Genomic DNA, 15,522 nt, shown 5'->3' on the forward strand with positions numbered 1-15,522 from the left:
GTGTGTGTGTGTGTGTCTAGCAAGCTGTCCTGGGTCTGCCTGGAACGGAGAACTCCACCACTGCCCTCAGGACGCCCGCGGCACTAGCAGGCAGTTCTGGGCTTGCGCAGAGCAGGAGCCTGGTGCAGGGATCTCCTCTGCCGCCTGTGAGGCGTGCGACTCTAGCAAGCAGTTCTGGGCCTGCCCCAAGTGGGGGACTCCTTCGCCACCGCCGGTGGGGCACGCATGGCTCTAGCAAGTAGTTCTGTGCCTGCCCCAAGCAGGGGACTCCTCTGTGGCCACCCACTGTCCGCGGGAGGCATGCAGCTCTAGCAAGCAGTTCTGGGCCCACCCAGAGCCCTGGAGCGGGAATCTCCTCTGCCGCACGGCTATAGCAAGCAGTTCTGGGCCCACCCAAGGTTGGGGCCTCCTTCGTCACGGCTCGTGGGTCGCACGAGGCTCTAGCAAGTAGTTCTGTGCCTGCCCAGAGCAGGAGACTCCTCTGCGACCTCCTGCCCCCCTACAGGAGGTGTGTAGCTCTAGCAGCAGTTCTGGGTCCTCCCAGAGTGAGGGACCACTCTGCCACCACCCACAATGGTGCTCAGGGCTCTAGCAAGTAGTTCCATGCCTTCTGGAAGCAGAGGACTCCTCTGCAGCCACCCACCGCCCGCAGGAGGTGTGCGGCTCTATCAGGCCATTCTGTACCTCCCAGAGCCCTGGAGCAGGGGTCTCCTCTGCCGCCCATGGGGTGCGCAGCTCTAGCAAGCAGTTCTGGGCCTGCCCAAAGTTGGGGATTCCTCCGTCGCAGCCCGTGGCGCTTCCGAGGCTCTAGCAAGTGGTTCTGTGGCTGCCCAGAGCAGGGGACTCCTCTGTGACCACTCGCTGCCCACAGGACGTGTGCGGCTCTAGCAAGCAGTTCTGTGCCCACCCAGAGCCCTGGAGCGGGGATCTACTCTGCTGCCCATGGGGCGCACGGCTCTAGCAAGCAGGTCTGGGCCCTCCCAGAGTGGGGACTCATCTGCCGCCACCCGCGGGGGTGCGCAAGGCTCTAGCAAGTAGTTCTGTGCCTGCCCGGAGCAGGGGAACTCCTCTGTGGCCACCCGCCACCCGCAGGAGGCTTGCAGCTCTAGCAAGTAGTTCTGCACCCGCCCAGAGCCCTGGAGCAGGGATCTACTATGCTGCCCGTGGGGTGCACAGCTCTAGCAAGCAGTTCCGGGCCTGCCCAGAGCAGGGGAACTCCTCTGCAGCCACCTAGCAGCGATGGGAGGCTTGCGGCTCTAGCAAGCAGTTCTGGGCCCTCCCAGAGTGGGGGACTCGTCCTCTGCCGCCTGCGGGGGTGTGCAAGGCTCTAGCAAGTAGTGCTGTGCCTGCCCAGAGCAGGGGAACTCCTCTGCAGCCACCCCCCACCAGCGGGAGGCTTGCAGCTCTAGCAAGCAGTTCTGGGCCTTCCCAGAGCCCTGGAATGGGGGTTTTCTCTGCCGCCTGTGGGGTGCACGGCTCCAGCAAGCAGTTCTGGGCCCTCCCAGAGTGGGGGACTCCTCCGTTGCCACCCGCGGGGGTGCGCAAGGCTCTAGCAACTATTTCTGTGCCTTCCCAACGCAGGGGACTTCTCTGCGGCCACCTGTCACCCGCGGGAGGCAGGCAGCTCTAGCAAACAGTTCTGGGGCCCACTTTGTACCTGTATTTTGTGTTCTTAAATGCTCTTCCTTGGATTTATACCTTGCCGAACTTCTTTCTGGGTTCAACTCCCCATCTTTGTCTTCATAGATTCTGATTCTAACCAGTTTTCCTTCCTTTGCTCAGGAGCCTCTGACCAGGGTTGCCACCAGTCGGCCATCTTCCTAGAATCACACTCTACTATGTTATCTAATCGTATCTTGTGCCCATTAGCCAATCTTCCTTCATCACTCTACCCTAACCGTCCCCAGCCTCCAATAATCATCAGTCTACTCTCTACCTCCATAACATCAACTTTTTAAATTCCCACATTAGTGGGAACATGCGATAATCATCTATCACATGTTATAACATGCAAAGGTGCAATATTTGTCTTTCTATGCCTGTCTTATTTCCCTTAACATAATAACCTTCAGTTTCATCCATTTTGTCCTGTTTTATGACTGAGTAGTATTCCATCATGTATATGTACCATATTTTCTTTATCCACCTGTTGAACACCTAGATTGATTCCATATCTCTAGGCTGTTGTGAATAGTGTCGCAGTTAACATGGGGGTGCAGGTTTATACTGATTTCCTTTCCTTTGGATAAATACCAAATAGTAGGATCTAGATCATTTGGTAGTTCTATTTTTAGTTTCTTGAGGAACCCCCATAGTGTTTTCCATAATGGCTATACTAATTTACATTTCTGTCAACAGTGTACAAGGGTTCCCTTTTCTCCACATATTGACCAACATTCTGCCATCTTTTGGATAATAGCTATTCTCACATGTGTGAGATGATATCTTACTGTGGTTTTGATTTCCATTTCCATGATGATTAGTGATGCTGAGCATTTTTTTGTATATCAGTTCGCCAAAAGCCATTTGTATGGCTTTGAGAAATGCCTTTTCATGTCTTTTATCCACTTTTTAATGGGATTATTTGGGGGATTTTGCAGTTTGCATTCCTTGTACATTGAGGATATTAGTCCCCTATTGGATGAATCACTTGTAAATATTCCATTCTACCTATTACCTCTTTACTGTCTTTGCTATACAGAAGCTTTTTCAGTTTAATATAGTCTCATTTGTCTGTTTTTTATTGCCAGTGCTGTTAAAGTCTTAATCATAGATCTTTACCCACACCATTGTCCTGAAGTGTTTCTCCTATGTTTTATTCCAGTAATTTTATAGTTTTGGTTCTTATATTTGAGTTTGTAGTTTGTTTTGAGTTGATTTTTGTATACTGTGAGAGGTAGGGTTCTAGTTTCATTCTTTTGCATATGGACAGCAACATTTATTGAAGAAGGTATCTTTTCCATAAATTCTTGGTGTCTTTGTCAGAAACCTATTGGCTGGATGGGCATGGGGTTCACGCCTCTAATCCTAACACTCTGAGAGGCCAAGGTGGGTGGATTGCTTGAGCTCGAGTTCAAGACAACCTGACCAAGAGTAAGATCCTGTCTCTACTGAAAACTAGCTGGGTATAGTGGTATATGCCTGTAATCCTAGCTACTCGGGAGATTGAGGCAAGAGATCGCTCAAGGCCAGGAGTTTGAGGGAAACTACCAGGGCAACAGAGTGAGACTCTCTCAAAAAGGTTAAAAAAAAAAATGAAGAAATCAGTTGGCTGGTAATAGATGGACTTATTTCTGGGTTCTCTATTCTGTTTCACTGGTTTGTGTACCTGTTTTCCTAACAATAACATGCTGTTTTGGTGACTGTATCTTTGTAGTGTATTTTGAAGTTTGGTAATGTGATGATGGCTCCAGCTTTGTTATTTTTGATCAGGATCCGTCTGTCTAGGGGTCATTTGTGGTTCTGGAGGAATTTTAGGATTATTTTTTCTACTTCTGTGAAAAATATTGTATTTTGATAAGGATTGCATTGAATTTGTAGATTTCTTGACAATTTTAATTGGTTGTTTTGACAATATTAATTCTTCTAATCCATGAGCATGAGATGTCTTTCCATTTATTTGTTTGTGCCCTCTTCAGTTGTTTTCCTCAGTGATTTTTGGTTTTCCTTGTAGAGATCTTTAAGCTCCTTGGTTAAATTTATTCTTAGGTATTTTAAATTTCTTGTAGCTGTTATAAATGAGATTACTTTCCTGATTCTTTCTTGGCTAGCCCAGAGAAAGGTTACTGATTTTTTTATGTTGATTTTATATCCTGTACCTTTACTGAATTCATTTATTAGCTCTAAGAGCTTTTCAGTGGAGTCTTTAGGATTTTCTGAATATAAAAATCACAGCATTTATAAAGAAGGACAATCTGACTTCTCTTCAGTTTGAATGCCTTTCATTTCTTTCTTTTGCTCAATTGCTTTGACTAGGCCTTTCCATTGAGTAAGAGTTGAATAAAAGTGATAAAGTGGACATCCTTGTCTTGTTTCAGTTTTTAGAGGAAAAGTTAGCTTTTCCCTGTTCAATATGATGTTGGCTGTGGGCTTGTCATATATGACCTTTGTTATGTTAATGTATATTTCCTCTATACCTAATTTGTTGAGAGTTTTTATCATTAAGAATGCTGAATTTTATCACATGTCTTTTCTGTCTTTTGAGATGACCGTATGGTATTTGTTCTTCATTCCATTAATGTGGTATACCACATTGATTTGTATATGTTGAACCATTCTTGCATCCTAGGATAAATCCTGCTTTATCATGGTGTATTACAGTTGGCCCTAGAACAATGTGAGAGTTAGATGTACTAACCGTCAATGTAATCAAAAATGTGCGTTTATTACAGTTGAACTCTCAAATGAGAGTTTAAGGGTGCTAACCGTCTATGTAATCAAAAATTTGCATGTAACTCTTGACTTCTCCAAAATTTTAACTAGTAATATCCTATTGTTGACTGGAAGTCCTACTGATAACAGAAACAGTCTAGTAACACATATTTTATATATTATATGTATTATTACTATATTCTTATAATAAAGTAAGGTGGTTTATTTATTAAGAAACCATAAAGAAGAAAAAGTGTATTTCTTATTTATTAAATGTAAGTGGATCATCATAAAAGTACTCATCTAACTTAGATCTTCATGTTGGGTAGGCCAAAGAGGAGGAGAGAAGACAGGTTGATCTTGGTGTTTCAAGGGCGACAGAAGCAGAAGAAAACTGTGTAAAAAGTGGACCCATGTAGGTGTAGGTGAAACCCAAATTGTTCAAGAATCAGTTATATATATATTTTTTTGATTTGCTAGATTTGGTTTGCTAGTATTTTGTTGAGTATTTTTGCATGTATGTTCATCAGGAATACTGGCCTACAGTTTTTTTTTGTGTGTGTGTGTATGTCCTTATCTGTTACGTAATGCTGGCTTTGTAAAATAAGTCAGGAGGAATTCCATTCTCTTTAACTTTTTTGTAATAGTTTGAAAAGAATTGATTAGCTGTTCCTTAAAAGTTTAGTAGAATTCATCAGTAAAGCCATCCGGTCCTGGGCTTTTCTTTCTCAGGGAACTTTATGAGTTCAACCTCATTGTGTATTTTTTGTCTTTTCAGATTTTCTAGTTTTCCCTAATTCCCTTGGTAGGGAATGTTGTATGTGTTGTATATTTTTTGTCTATTCAGATTTTTTAGTTTTCCCTAATTCCCTTGGTTGTATGTGTCCAAGAATTTATCCATTTCCTCTAGGTATGCCAATTTTTAGTGTATAATTGTTCATAAGAGTCTCTCATGATGCTTCATATTTCTGTTGTATCAGTTGTCTCCCTTTTCATTCTTTGTTAGTCTAACTAGTAGTTTATCCATTTTGTTTTGTTTTGTTTTTTATGGAAACAAACTCTTACTCTATTGCTCAGGCTAGAGTGCAGTGGTTCCATCACAACTTACTGTAACCCTGAATTCTGGGCTCAAACAATTGTCCCATTTCCCTCCCCAGTAGCTAGTACTACAGGCAGGCACCACAATGCCTGGCTAATTTTTATTATTTTTTATAGAGATGGGGTCTCAGTTTTTGTTTCCCAGGCTGGTCTCAAAGTCCTGGCCTATAGCAATTCTCAAAGTGCAGGAATTATAGGAGTGAGCAACCATGCCTGTTCTCAGTTTTGTTTTATCTTTTCAATAAACCAACCTTTTCTTTCTTTGATCCTTTTCATTGTATTTTTTTTTAGCCTCTATTTTGTTGTGTTCTGCTCTAATATTGTTTATTTCCTTTTACTAATTTGGGGTTTGGTTCTTGCTTTGTTAGTTCCTTGAGGCACATTATTAGGTTGTTTATTTGAAATGTTTCTACTTTTTTGATGTAGGGGTTTATTGCTCTAAAATTCCTTCTTAGCACTCACTGCTCTTGTTGTATTTCCATTTGTTAATTTCCATGTATTAATATTTGCACAGTTTCTAGAGTTACTCTTTGTTACTGATTTCTAGTTGTATTCCATTGTGATCTGAGAAGACACTTCATATGATTTCAGTTTTTGTAAATTTGTTGAAACTTATCTTTGGCCTGATGTGTGATTTACCCTGGAGAATGCTCTGTGCCCTGATGAGAAGAACGTGTCTTCTACAGCTCTTGGATGAAATGTTCTGAAAATGTCATTTAGGTCTAAACTGCAGTTAAAATCCAGTGTTTCTTTGTTGATTTTGTGGCTAGATGATCTAATACTGGGAGTAGGGTGTTGAAGTCCCAACAGTTGTGGCTGGCTGGGTCACAGAGCAGGCAAGGCACTATTTCTCAATCAGAACAAGAGAAAAGGTTGAGGATATATGAGGGAACTCTACACCATCTAAAAATAAAGTACAAGATTAAAAGTTCATTAGTACTAAATAAAATAAATAAAAATTTCAACAAAATAATTACCAGTATTTAAAAGTTATAACAGGTGTCTGATATTTTGTGATGTGGGCCATTCTCACTGGGGTTAGATGATATCTCAGGGTGGTTTTTGATTTACATTTCTTGCTGGCACAGATGTGGAGAGAAGGGAACACTTTTACACTGCTGGTAGGACTGCAAACTAATACAACCTTTTTGGAAGGAAGTATGGAGAAACCTCAAAGAACTCAAGCTAGACCTCCCATTTGATACTGCAATCCCATTTCTGGGCATCTACCCAGAAGGAAAAAAATCCTTTTATCATAAGGACACTTGCACTAGACTGTATATCACAGCTCAATTTACAATCGCCAAAATGCAGAAACAGCCTAAATGTCCCCCAACCCAGGAATGGATTAACTAGCTGTGGTATATGTATACAATAGAATACTATTCAGCCATTAAAAAAATGGAGACTTTACAGCCTTTGTATTAACCTGGATGGAAGTGGAACACATTATTCTTAGTAAAGCATCACAAGAATGGAGAAGCATGAATCCTGTATATTCAACTTAGACATGAGGACAATTAATGACATAGTTGTGGGTGAGGGAAGGGGAGAGCAGAGAGAGAGAGAAGGAGGGAGAGGGTGGGGGAAAGGAAGAGCAGAGAGAGGGAAGGAGGGAGGGGATGGGGGTCTTGGTGTGGGACATACCTTTTGGGGGTGAGGCATAATTGTAAGAGGGACTTCCTAACAAATGCAATCAGTGTAACCTGCTTTCTTGTATCCTTAATGAATCCCCAACAATAAAAAACAAAAAACATGTATCTGAAGAATTTAAAGAGATACATGAAATATTAACAGGATAACATAAAATCCTTTAACCTCAGTTTGGGGCGGATAAAACCTTCTTAGTAGAGCCCCTGAGTGGCAGTTTATTCACCAAGTAGGGAGAGGTCTGTTGGACTCTTAGCCTTGTCTGCTTTGCCTTAAACCACTCCCATATATGTCTTCATTGCCAGGTCAGTTCTGCACTATTGGGTGGGGGCTACGGAACTTGTCCTGTCTGTAAATAGCTCCTCTTGTCCTGAGTTGTCAAATTGACTTTTCTTCCTGTCTTCTGGATGTTTCAGCAATAGGTTCCTCCCAAGGTACTGGGGTAGAGCATTTGTAAATCATTATCCATCAAGAAAACATGTTTGAAATGTTAAAATATACTCTCTTTTTTTTTTTTGAGACAGTCTCACTATGTCACCCTTGGTAGAGTGCCATGGTGTTACAGCTTACAGCAACCTCTAATTCTTGGGCTTAAGCGATTCTCTTGCCGCAGCCTCCTATGTAGCTGGGACTACAGGCACCTGCCACAATGCCTGGCTATTTTTGTTGTTGTTGTTGTATTTGTCATTGTTTTTTGGCAGGCCCAGGCAAGGTTCCAAACCACCAGCTCTGGGGTATATGGCTGGTGCCCTAGCTGCTGAGCCATAGGCACTGAGCAAAAATATATTCTCTTCAGTAATCAATTTCCTGTCTTAAGTGAAGATCATACCTACAGTATAAAGTTATTATAAGATTGTTTTTTAAAAACATGTAAGGAATTTAATATAGTTATTTGATGTATTATTTAACATAATGGATATAAATAAATGACATGGGGGTAACATTAATTGAGATGTAACCTCCATTTCCTGGTCTGTGATGACTTAGGAAATATAAAACAGTGCTTGATATGAAAAAACTTTAGGTAACCTATACTCATTTCTCTTGGTTGACATAGATAAAGAAAAATAGAGTGTGGAGCCTGTTATCATGGGAGTTGATTATTTCTTTCTACAGCACATAGGGTTATTTTAAACTTTGTTTATACCAGAGTAGATAAGAACCTAACAGGAAGCTTGTCCCTGGCATCTTTGAACCTACCCTTTCCTGAGACTCAAGATTACAGTCCCAAGGTTTAGATTTAACTGGGCCTCTTTCTGTTTCCCAAGGCTCCATGATAAGGTATCTGTTCTAGCTACGGTCTCTGCTTTTATTGTCTTTTCCTTTCCCAGTCAAATGTTTCCTTTTTCTAATTTCTACTGACAAATATAAGTGAGAAGTATGTTTCTTCCCCCACTCCCAGATTAATAATGCGGGTATGTACAATTAGGTTGCACTGTTTGCCTTTGTAAGGTAAAGTCCAAGTTATAGTTGTGAGAGGTACGTTTCACCCCGTAAAACACTCTGCTGATGTTCATTATTCTTCAAAATAACAGAGCACTTTTGTTTTTCTTTTATTTCCTCTGACATCGTAGGCACTGTGGTTTCCACTATTGGAGGCAATGATGGCTCCTCAGAAGCTGTCCAGTTCAGCTGTACCTCATCTACACGCAGAAGGTAAGTTCATCACAACTGTGTCACCTATGTCATCAGTCTCATTGTTATCTGTAAAAACCATAATTATGGTATCTTCTCTCAGTATCTTATTTTAATATTTTCCTTAATAAAACCATATTGTAGTGTCAATGTCATCTTTCAGTTTTAATTCTCTCTGTTGTGCCATTTATTTAAATTATTGTGAGTAATAGTTGTCTTAGAAACTTCTATAATTTATCTTAAATAGTTGTAGCCTTTGCAACTTAACAAAGGTTGGCTACATTTCTAAGAAACTGTATAATTCCATTATTTTCCCCTAACTTTAAAACTGAGAACTCTTATTTTCAAACTAACCTTAATATTAATATTTTATTATCACAGCCCTAAAATCTTTGACCATGCAAGTTCTGAACAGCATGGCAGCATTTATTGCCCTTCCTTCAATCTTGCAAAGAATTTTACAGGTGAGTTAAAAGGGGAAGAAAATTAATGTTGATCAGTTTCAACTAATATTTTAGTTATGTATAAATAACAGCAAATTTAGCTATGTTTAAAAATCTCAAACTTCATGCAGCTAATTTTTGGCATCAGCTGTATATCTAACTTATGTTCCTCATCCTTAAATCTTTTCTTTTCAGTTCGTTGGTATGAGTTTGCCTGACATAAGCTTGTAACCTTCGGTTAAGAGTGTTCAGCCTTCAGGTGTTCACTGTCCCCTTAGGATTCAGATGCACAGTTTTCCTGTGGGTGTGCCAGCTGGGAAAGGATTATCATTTACTTCTGGTTTATTCTGCTTTTTAGATCAAAAGAAGATAAAGTAAAAATTAAATTAATATAGGCATTTCTTGATCATTGGTTGTTATTTGAGTTTTCTAATTTATCCTAAAACTATTTTTGTGTTCAGGACTCATTCCCTAACTCTAAACTCTAGCTGGCTTTGTGCCTAAAGCCTTTGTAGGACATCATTCCAGCCTGTTTCTTGTGGCAAAAAGACCTGAACCTTTCTAACATCATCAAAAGCAAATGCTAAAAATACACTAAGGTGTATTTTTAGAAAAATTGGTGAGGATTCTGGGAGAAGCAATAGAAATTATACTTAGAATCCATTTTGTCTTCTTTCATTTCATACAGCATGAAGACACACCAAAAACAAACAAAAAACAGTAAGATAATGCCATTGGTCTTTATCATTTTCAAATGATTTTTATTGAGTTATGACCATCTCTATCAGCTCTCTTTTAAGACTCTCTACACTCTACTTCCCACTTTGTACTAAGCCTCTGGACCTCTACTGCTAAAGATCAGTGCATCCAGCAGTCTTTCTCATCACATAGTCATTTAGATACCCTGCCACTTATAGTGTATTTTTACACATATTTTCTCATTTGGTCTTATACCTAGCATGTCTTGAATAATTCTTTGCTATAGCCTACTTCTTATAACTATTTTAAAACACATTAATCATAAGGCTTTTTAATCATATAAAATACAGATAATAGCTTCATAAGGCAGAAAGTAAATTAGAAGAAAGTAAATTCTAAAGTTAAAAGTGGGTTGTCTCTGTATACGTTTTGCTTTATGTTGAGTTTTAACCTCATATTATGATACGTACATTATAACAAAAATTTTATCTTTCCCCTGGCAAAACATGTTTATTAGAAGTTCTGTATTTCAAGATTTTGGAATCCAAAAGTCTTCTGATATTTGAAAATTTTTATTCTGAGTTATATAGACATTCATTGTCATTGCTTTTAATCATTTTCTATTTTCAGTGGTTAGCTGCCACTGATTAGGAGGGCATGCTAATTCTCAGATTCTGTATTTCCATGTTTGTGATTGCTATACTAACTCTCCCTGATATTTGTTCAGCACAAACATGTTCTCATTTGAATCTCACAATAATGTGTTGCGGTAGGTAGGGCTGCTATAAAAATTTCTGCAGACAAAGGAGGGAACTGAAGCATAGAGAAGTCAAACGTCTGGCCTGTCTGTAGTGACAGACCTAGACTCACTAGTCTCCTGTTTCCTAATTTATGTTCTTTTCTCTTACATCCTGTAAGCTTTTGTCATTTGTTTTAGTCTTTGGTCTTTTGAGAAGCTAATTAATAATTACTTTATTAATTATGTGTTACCCCGTTACCTATGTGATTGAAAGGCACAATTCTTTGCCCATGAGAGCTATTATATGTGAGACAAAAAAATTTCTGATACAGCTATTCATAGGGCTCTACGCAAGTAATAGTGGCCACCTATAGGATTGTCTTCTCTGAAGCCCATGTAGGATAATTGCCGTGTCTACATCCCTACCCTCAGCCCACGTGATAATAGCCGGATCAGCCGTAGGAAAGCATGCCCCTGCTTCCGGGCTTCACATGATTCACCTAGGGTGGGCAACTGACCTAAACAGGGCTAGTAGGTGTCCCTTCAGGATATTTAACCACTGAACTTGAGAAGAACATACAAGTCTCCTTTCAGATCTCTGGATTATATCAGGTACAAATTTCATCTGACAGTGACTGCTTTTCCATTATATGAACTAGAATAATGAAAAAGAATAATCAACGGAGAAGAGAGGAATGAAGAGGATGCACAAAGAGAATAGACAAGATGCATAAAGGGGACTCAAGACATGTACTCCATGAAAGAAGACCATGTAGAGAAAATTCTGAACGGCACTCTAGTCCCTCACTGTAGTTCTTTGGGCTTACTTGCATTCCTTTGCTTGGATCCTTGAAATACCCCAGTACCTTTACAGTAATTGTCTTTTGTGAATAAGTTAGATTGAGTTGGATTTCTGAACATATATATATAGCCAAAGAAGTACCAGTAAAAGCAAATATCTGAAATAGGCAAGTGAATTTGGAAAGATTTCCTAGAGAAGGAGTTATCTAAGCTGAATCTTAAAGAGCAAAGGAATCAGAGAAAGAAAGGAGATAGGATTATTCTAAGCAGAGAGAACTAAGACTTTGAGTTGAAAACATGGTACATTTGGGGAGTTGCAAGTATTTTAAGAGTTCTTGGAACATCAGATGAGAAAGCAGAATTACAGAGCTGAAATTTGAGAGACAGGCTGATACTGTGTCCTTCATTGCTTTGTAATCCATGGTGAGGACTTTGAATTTTATTCTAAAATCAATAAGCTTTCCTCAAGATTTTAAACACAAGGATGATGAAATGAGATTTTTCTTTAGAAAGATCACTCATTTTGCATCATACACGATAAATGAGAAGCAGTCAAGACTGCAGGCAAAAAGACACCTAGAGTATAATAGGTACTCCAATTTTGCTAATTGGGTTAAATAGAATGGAGAGTATATAGTGGATTTGGAAATTAGTTAAGTGATAGGATCCATTGGGCTCTTGCTGTTTAAATGTAGGACACAAAAAAAAAACCTAGTTAATCCCCTGATACCAGGATCACCTTGCTAAAGTGAGCAGTAAAGGAATAACCCAGAGAGAGCTTAAGGAAGAGGTAAGCAGTGGAGATTTATAGACTTGGAAGTCTGCAACATAGAACTGGTAGTTAAATTCTTACAACGAGATGAACTTTATGAGGCAGTGAATGAGTAGGGAAAGCAGAAGGACGAAGATGAGTTCTAGGAAGCTATCAGAGTCAGATCTATCTGCCTATTTTTTATTATGGTTGGAATATAAAGACCTTAAGAGATAAGACTATATACTTTGCTTCACCATCACCCATCCCAGAGACACCTAACATATAATACGTACTCAGTAAACATTTCTAGAGTGAATAAAAATCAAGGCTGGAGGAATCCCACTTCTGGCTAAAATAGAGTAACAGAGATTGGATTTACCCTCTTCCTTAAACAACCCCAAACTGAACAAAAGATATGAAATAGTGATTTTCAAGTAGTGGTTATTTTATAATGAAGAACAGTGATTCCTGAGACACAGGAAATAAAGTATTTCCTATATTTGCCCTAGCTCCATGTCTTGAGAAATTTCCAGGCAAAAGTGCAAGAAAAGGGCTCCCAAGCAACTTTCAGCATACTTCAGGAAATGAAGCTGAAGATTTCGCAGAGAAAGTACCAGGAGAGAATTACAAAAAGATCTCTGGGGATGTAAAGAAGGCCCCCCTCAAGTATTAGCACTTGTGTATGGGGAAACTACCCAAGAGCATTTGAGGGAACAATACTTTACTCATGCTAGAACAGTGATTTTTCATCAGCAGGACTGGAAAACTTCATAACTCTAGGATATTGAGTATGCAGAAGTACTCAGTAGTAGGAAACAGCCATTGATGGCTCCAGAAATGCCTTATAAATCTTAAAAATGAGACCTGTTTCCAAGTAACTGCATCCCAAATCAAAACTTAAACATCTTAGGAATACAAAATTATCCAAGACCCAACAGTGTAAAATTTATAGTGTGTGATATTCAATCAAAACTTGCAGAGCAGTTGGAAAATGAAACTGAGATACAACACAGATAATAGAATTAGCAGACAAGGACATCAAAACAGAAGAAAAAGATTAGTGAGTTTGAAGACATAGCAATACAAATTATAGAAAATGAAGCAGAAAAATGAATTAGAAAAAAGCAAGAGCTGTCAGTTAGCTGTGGCTCAATTTTAAGCAGCCCACCATATGTGTACTTGGGAGTTCTGAAAAGGGAGTCAGCAGAAAAAAACGAAAACTTTTTGCATTGATACTAGTTGCAGTTTTTCTAAGTTTTTTGAGAACTATAAGATTAATAAAACCCAAATTCAAGAAACATGAAGAAAATGATAGCAAGGCTCATTGTAATTGCTTCAAACCAATGATAATAGAAAATCTTAAAAGCAGCCAGAGGAAAAAAACAAAGGGTAACAGCACATTTCTACTAAACTTTTTTCCAACTACTTTGACAGCAACAACAGAGTACACATTTTTCTCAAGTACATACGGAGCATTTACCAAGATAGACCATATTCTGAGGTATGAAAACAAATCTCAATAAACCTACAAGGATTCAAGTGAAAAAATATGTTCTCTATCTGCAAGGGAATTAAATGGAAATAAACAGGAAAAAGCAGGAAAATCTCCATATATTCGGAAACTAAGATGCTTGTAAGTAACCCATGGATCAAAGAAGAAATTAAAAGAGGACTTAGAAAGTATTTTGAATTTAGTGAAAATGAAAAAATAGCATATCAAAAGTTTGTGGAATGTCACTTAAGCAGTACTTAGGGGAAAATGTATAGCCCCAAACATCTACATTAGAAAAAAAGAAAGCCTCAAGTCAGTGTGAGTTTACCTTCTACCTTTAAAAACTTAAAAAAGAAAAGCAACTTTATGACAGTTAATTTGACAACTTAGATAAAAGTGACAAATTCCTTGAAAGACCTAAAACCATGTGTTACTAAAGAATTAGTAAACTGAGTAGCCCTCTATCTATTAGTGAAATTAAAAATACTTCCCAAGACATACCCACAAGAGAAAAACTCAATTCAATTGAAGATTGGGGGGGGGGTGCTCCCACCTAATGGGCACAGTGTAAGGGAATATGGCACACCTCTGGGGGCAGGACATGACTACAACAGGGACTCTACTTAACAGATCCAAACTTTGTAACCTAATTGTTTGTACCATCAAATAAATCTGAAATTAAAAAAAAAATACTTCCCAAGGAGGAGACAGAGGTTCCTTTTCTTGAAACACTGAATGATCTCAGAGGAACAAAACCTAAGCAATTTGACATTTCAGGGATTTCCTCAAGAAGAAGGCTGGCTTAGCTGTCCTGTCACCCTACATTGAATTGATGCGCATTAGTCAGAAAGCCTCAGCCATACAACCAGACCTTTCATTCAGGTTTAACATTAATTGCTAGAGCAGCATTAGATTTAAAGAAAAATTACACAGAAAATATTGAGAATTCCCATTTACCCTTCCTTCCTCCAGCACAATAAATTTTTATAATTAGTGATCTCATATTGATACATTATTAATAAAGTCTATTGTTTAGGAGTCAGCCTTTACGTTATACAGTTCTTTGGGCTTTGACAAATACATGATGTCATGTGGCCACTATTACAGTATCATGTATTGCTGGAAAAGTTCCCTGTATGCCACTATTTATCCTCCTCTCTCTACTGATCTTCTGACAACAACTGACTTTTGTTTTTAACTATCTCTCTAGTTTCACCTTTTTCAGAATATTACAGAGTTAGAATTATGGTTATGCAGCCTTTTTCACATTGGCTTTTTTTACCTGGCAATATTCATTTAAGGTTCTTCCCTTTTTGTGGGTTAACAGCTCATTTCTTTTTCTCACTGAGTAATATTCCATTGTATCACAGTTGTATCACAGTTTACCCAGTCACCTGTCAAAGTGATGGATGTATCACAGTTTATCCAGTCACCTGTCAAAGAATATCTAGTTATATTTTGACAGTTTTCAATAAAGCCACTCTAAACATTCTTGTGCCTATTTTTGTTTGGATATAAGCTGTCAGTTTGGGTAAACACCTAGGAGGGCAATTGCTGGATTGTATGATAAGACTCTGCTTACCTCTGTAAGAAACTGCCAGTGGTTGTCCAGAACTCTGTACCATTTTGCATCCCACCAGCAGTGAATGATAATTTCTGTTGTTCTACTTTGTTGCCACCATTTGTTATTGTTGGTGTTTTGGATTTTAGACATTCTGGGAGATGTGCAGTAGTCTCCCAGACTTTGTAATTTATAGGTCTCCAGTGATCCACATATGATGTTGAGCTTTGTATGCTTGTTGCCATCTGTATATCTTTTTTTTTTTTTTTTTTTTTTTTT

General features: G+C 39.0%; 1 protein-coding gene across 1 annotated transcript in view; it reads left to right on the top strand.

The window, feature by feature from the left end:
• Positions 1-15,522, top strand: part of VPS8 (VPS8, CORVET complex subunit) — a 271,667-nt gene that overhangs the window by 191,675 nt on the left and 64,470 nt on the right. Inside the window, exons 40-41 of the mRNA XM_023508657.1 lie at positions 8,694-8,775; positions 9,136-9,218. Of these exons, the coding sequence (XP_023364425.1) occupies positions 8,694-8,775; positions 9,136-9,218 (165 nt within the window). The remainder of the gene's footprint in view (positions 1-8,693; positions 8,776-9,135; positions 9,219-15,522) is intronic.

The sequence above is a fragment of the Otolemur garnettii genome, unplaced genomic scaffold (genome assembly GCF_000181295.1).
Source record: "Otolemur garnettii isolate 467f Iridium unplaced genomic scaffold, OtoGar3 scaffold00263, whole genome shotgun sequence".
NCBI classification, from domain to species: domain Eukaryota; kingdom Metazoa; phylum Chordata; class Mammalia; order Primates; family Galagidae; genus Otolemur; species Otolemur garnettii.